The sequence below is a fragment of the Notothenia coriiceps genome, unplaced genomic scaffold (assembly GCF_000735185.1).
Source record: "Notothenia coriiceps isolate Sejong01 unplaced genomic scaffold, NC01 NC01_scaffold00024668, whole genome shotgun sequence".
In the NCBI taxonomy this organism is placed as follows: Eukaryota; Metazoa; Chordata; class Actinopteri; order Perciformes; family Nototheniidae; genus Notothenia; species Notothenia coriiceps.
Window position 1 is genome coordinate 2,801,062 of NW_011357369.1, and position 3,699 is coordinate 2,804,760.

Sequence of the window (3,699 nt, forward strand, 5' to 3'; positions counted from 1 at the left end):
CCTACTCTAGTAGTGGCTACCTTGGATTGTTTACTACTTGGACTACAAACATTTGCAATGAGTCTAGAGTCCAAAAGCAACACGGAAAACAACACAACACAATGCTGTGTGACGGTAAGGTAACTGGAGATACAGGGGACAGATACGAGAGACATTGATAATGTGGAGAAAATGAAAGCTGGCGAAATAACTCATCATGAAAAAAGCTCTGCAGCCAGATACTTTCCTATTTTCTCATGCACTAAATAACAACCCCCAAGCTGCTGCAGATCAACATGCTGTCCTTAGGTCACATTAGTTATAGTGTGTCCCAAAGTCAACACTCGATGGAATGGACGTAATCATTTCTAAAATTCACAACATGTTTTTATCTCATAAAATATTCTGCTTAGAAGTTTCACTTTGGTCCAACTGCTCTCCTGCACACACTGAAAACTTGTATTCATGGGCCCCATAATGCTGATGTTCAGGTGTATATCAGTATGTAGTGTCTCTACTTTAAAGAGTCCTCTCCTGCTGATGTTCAGGTGTATATCAGTATGTCTCTACTTTAAAGAGTCCTCTCCTGCTGATGTTCAGGTGTATATCAGTATGTAGTGTCTCTACTTTAAAGAGTCCTCTCCTGCTGATGTTCAGGTGTATATCAGTATGTAGTGTCTCTACTTTAAAGAGTCCTCTCCTGCTGATGTTCAGGTGTATATCAGTATGTAGTGTCTCTACTTTAAAGAGTCCTCTCCTGCTGATGTTCAGGTGTATATCAGTATGTAGTGTCTCTACTGGGACATGTCTCCATGCTTTAAGGTTCATCTTAAAGCATTATTTTTCTCATACTGCCTGTGCTGCAGCACCTCTTTTCACCCTCTGTCTGAAACCAGAGCTGCTCTGATTGGTTAGCTGGCCGGCTCTGTTGTGATTTGTTAACTGCTTAGAGATGTCCCGCCCCTTAGCCTCGTCACATACAATGTGTTGGAGCACTAACCAAGCAGCGAGAGTGTTGTGATGTGTGGGAGAGAAACTCTCTCTGGAGGGAACACAGGGATGTTAGCCTCTGCAGACCATTGACATGCAAAACAAACCTATAGGGAAACCCCAAAAAGCAGACATGGGGCTCTTTAAACTAAGACTTTTTTCAAAATCATAAACTATGATGACAAATATTCAAAGTTTCATACTGTATGATAACCTCAGTACAAGTAGCTTTTTGACTGGGGGATAACTACTCCTCTGTCTTGTAGACACAGAGTTTACTTTAGAAATGTCTCACAGCGCAGCTACATTACACTGGACATTCTTCTCAGCTCTGAGGCAAATGTATTTCAATTTAAATGAGTCGTCAGCCACAAAGCCATTATCAGAGCAGCTGTGAATGAGGAGTGGAGCCATTGAGGATCCGAGCAGCTGAGTATGATGGATTTGATGCTCGGCTATCCAATCACTGCTAAAATGAGTCATGTTTGCCTATTCCTCCAAACAGCATTTTTACTTAAAATGCAAATAACAAGTCGAGTCATATCACCTACAAGTATTACAAGATTCCAATAGTCAATATCATAAATCAATCAATAAACGTACTCTACCCAGGAGCACATTCTTGGACTTTTCTTGTAAACTCAAAGACGAAGAATAAGAAGTTTGTGAATGACAGGAAATAGTGAAAAATGTCAATCCCTGTTTCTCAGAGATCAAGGTGACATCTTTAAACGCCATCTCCTGTCAGTCCACAACACACTTTAACATAAATACATGGACAAGCAGAACATCTCCTTACTTGAGTGGCTGATAACTGCGCATTCTGACACTTCTGCATGAACAATGACTTTAATGATTCATCGGTTGTCAAAATAGTTGGTGATTATTTTTCTGTTGATCGATTGATCACTTCAATTCTGTTCAAAATGTGTGCCACAGAAAGTGTGAAAACTTTAACAGTGAATGTATCACCTGACAAGAGAGGGTCAGACAGCACTCCTGTTTCGCTGCATGTTCCTCACCGTGTGTGACTGACATGATTCATTAAGTTGTGGTGGCAGTTGAACTCCACAAACGTTGGGAGAGATGGCGTAAGGTGTTAAAAACAATGAGTGTTTTCTCCTGGGCTCAGCTGCTGCCTCTGCAAACACAGTGTGGATGCAGTCAGCAGGAATGACACAGAGTCAGCAGTAAAGGAGTCAAAGCTACTCCACCTGCACAGAGGGCACAACTCTGCTGCACTCAGAAGAGGACAACACTGCCTCTTTATTTGAAGTTCCCATGTGTCATTTTCCTGTTTGTAAGCATGTAAGTATCTCACTGCTAGGGCACAACAGGCACAGGCTGTGAAATCCATCTTAGTCTTTACGTGGGGCCATGCCAGCGGATTGTACCAACTAATCGGACAGGGTTGGAATGGAGAATGAAGGCCACCCTGAAGAAGATGCTTTGGAGTGAAGCTGTACGAATACAAGCAAAAGCCACAATACGAAGTAGGCAATGCTGCTGGTGAAGGAGAGTCGCATGGGGGGAACTGCTCCCGAAGGGTTAACTGGGTTATAGATGAGTATACGAATATGAGTCAACAACAATTGTTACCAGAAAAACAAGAATATGCACTAAGATACTTTTTCATCATTGTTAAGCCAAGACATGTGTTTTAGAGGAAATCAAAACATTACATCTATTTTGATTTCATGGGAAATTGTAATGTTCCCTTTAATGTTTCTGCTTTGTCTATGTTGGTATATTGATACATTTGGGAGGGATGCCTCTGGACACGTGGTTTGGTCTTTAGCCCCACAGAGGGACATCTAAAGCTCTAGTGTGAGCCCACCGCCTGTGGAGACATCTCATCTCTAGCTGCGGGCTGTCCGTCTGCTCTGTAAAACCCTGTCTTCCTCCCCACACAGCAATACACACACACACACACAACACGGAAAACAACACACCACAATGCTGTGTGACGGTAAGATAACTGGAGATACAGGGGAGAGGTACGAGAGACATTGATAATGTGGAGAAAATAAAGCTGGCGACATAACTCTGCAGTCAGATACTTTCGTATTTTCTCATGCACTTTCCTATTTTCTCATGCAATAAATAAAAACCCCCAAGCTGCTGAAGATCAACAGGCTGTCCTCAGGTCACATTAGTTATAGTGAGACTACAATAGCCCTGATATTCACTGTGCATCTTTTCCATTTCCCACATTGCTGGGTGTCAGCAGGGAGGAAAGTCACATTAATAATGATGCTAGCACAGAGAGGATAGAGCACCATCTTATCTCTTATCTTATAAAAACATTCCACAGTCCAGAAAATATTTCTACATTTTAAACTGTAGGTATACGTTATTGTTGGAGGCATATTAAAAGGCCCAAGAGCAGCACACCTAGGCAAATGAAACGCAAGAGGAGAAAAACTGACCTGAGACGGACGATGGCATCATGTTCCCGGATCTTTGGACTTCATCAAATTTGCTGAAGATTACATTCAACCTGGAAAATAAGAGGTAGTGATAAGAAGTATGTAAAGATGATACAAAATAAAAGGAGAGTAAATACAAAGTGTCAGAAGTTTGAAGCGAAAGAGAGAAAGATGGTTTGTGGAAAAGGACCCTGCCCTGCACCATCCATCACTTCCTATGTGAGAAGTTTCCCCCTTTGTGCAGCAGGGAGGGACAGGACCAAAATAGACGGTGTACAAAGCCGCCACACACATGACAAAT

General features: G+C 42.1%; 2 protein-coding genes across 2 annotated transcripts in view; one reads left to right on the forward strand and one right to left on the reverse strand.

Moving 5' to 3' along the window:
- The window catches only part of matk (megakaryocyte-associated tyrosine kinase), a 634,871-nt gene that overhangs the window by 562,849 nt on the left and 68,323 nt on the right, over positions 1-3,699 (forward strand). The window lies entirely within an intron of this gene.
- clasp1a (cytoplasmic linker associated protein 1a) overlaps positions 1-3,699 on the reverse strand; it is a 60,917-nt gene that overhangs the window by 45,806 nt on the left and 11,412 nt on the right. The window contains exon 7 of the mRNA XM_010783044.1: positions 3,399-3,469. Coding sequence (XP_010781346.1) covers positions 3,399-3,469 — 71 coding nt within the window. The remainder of the gene's footprint in view (positions 1-3,398; positions 3,470-3,699) is intronic.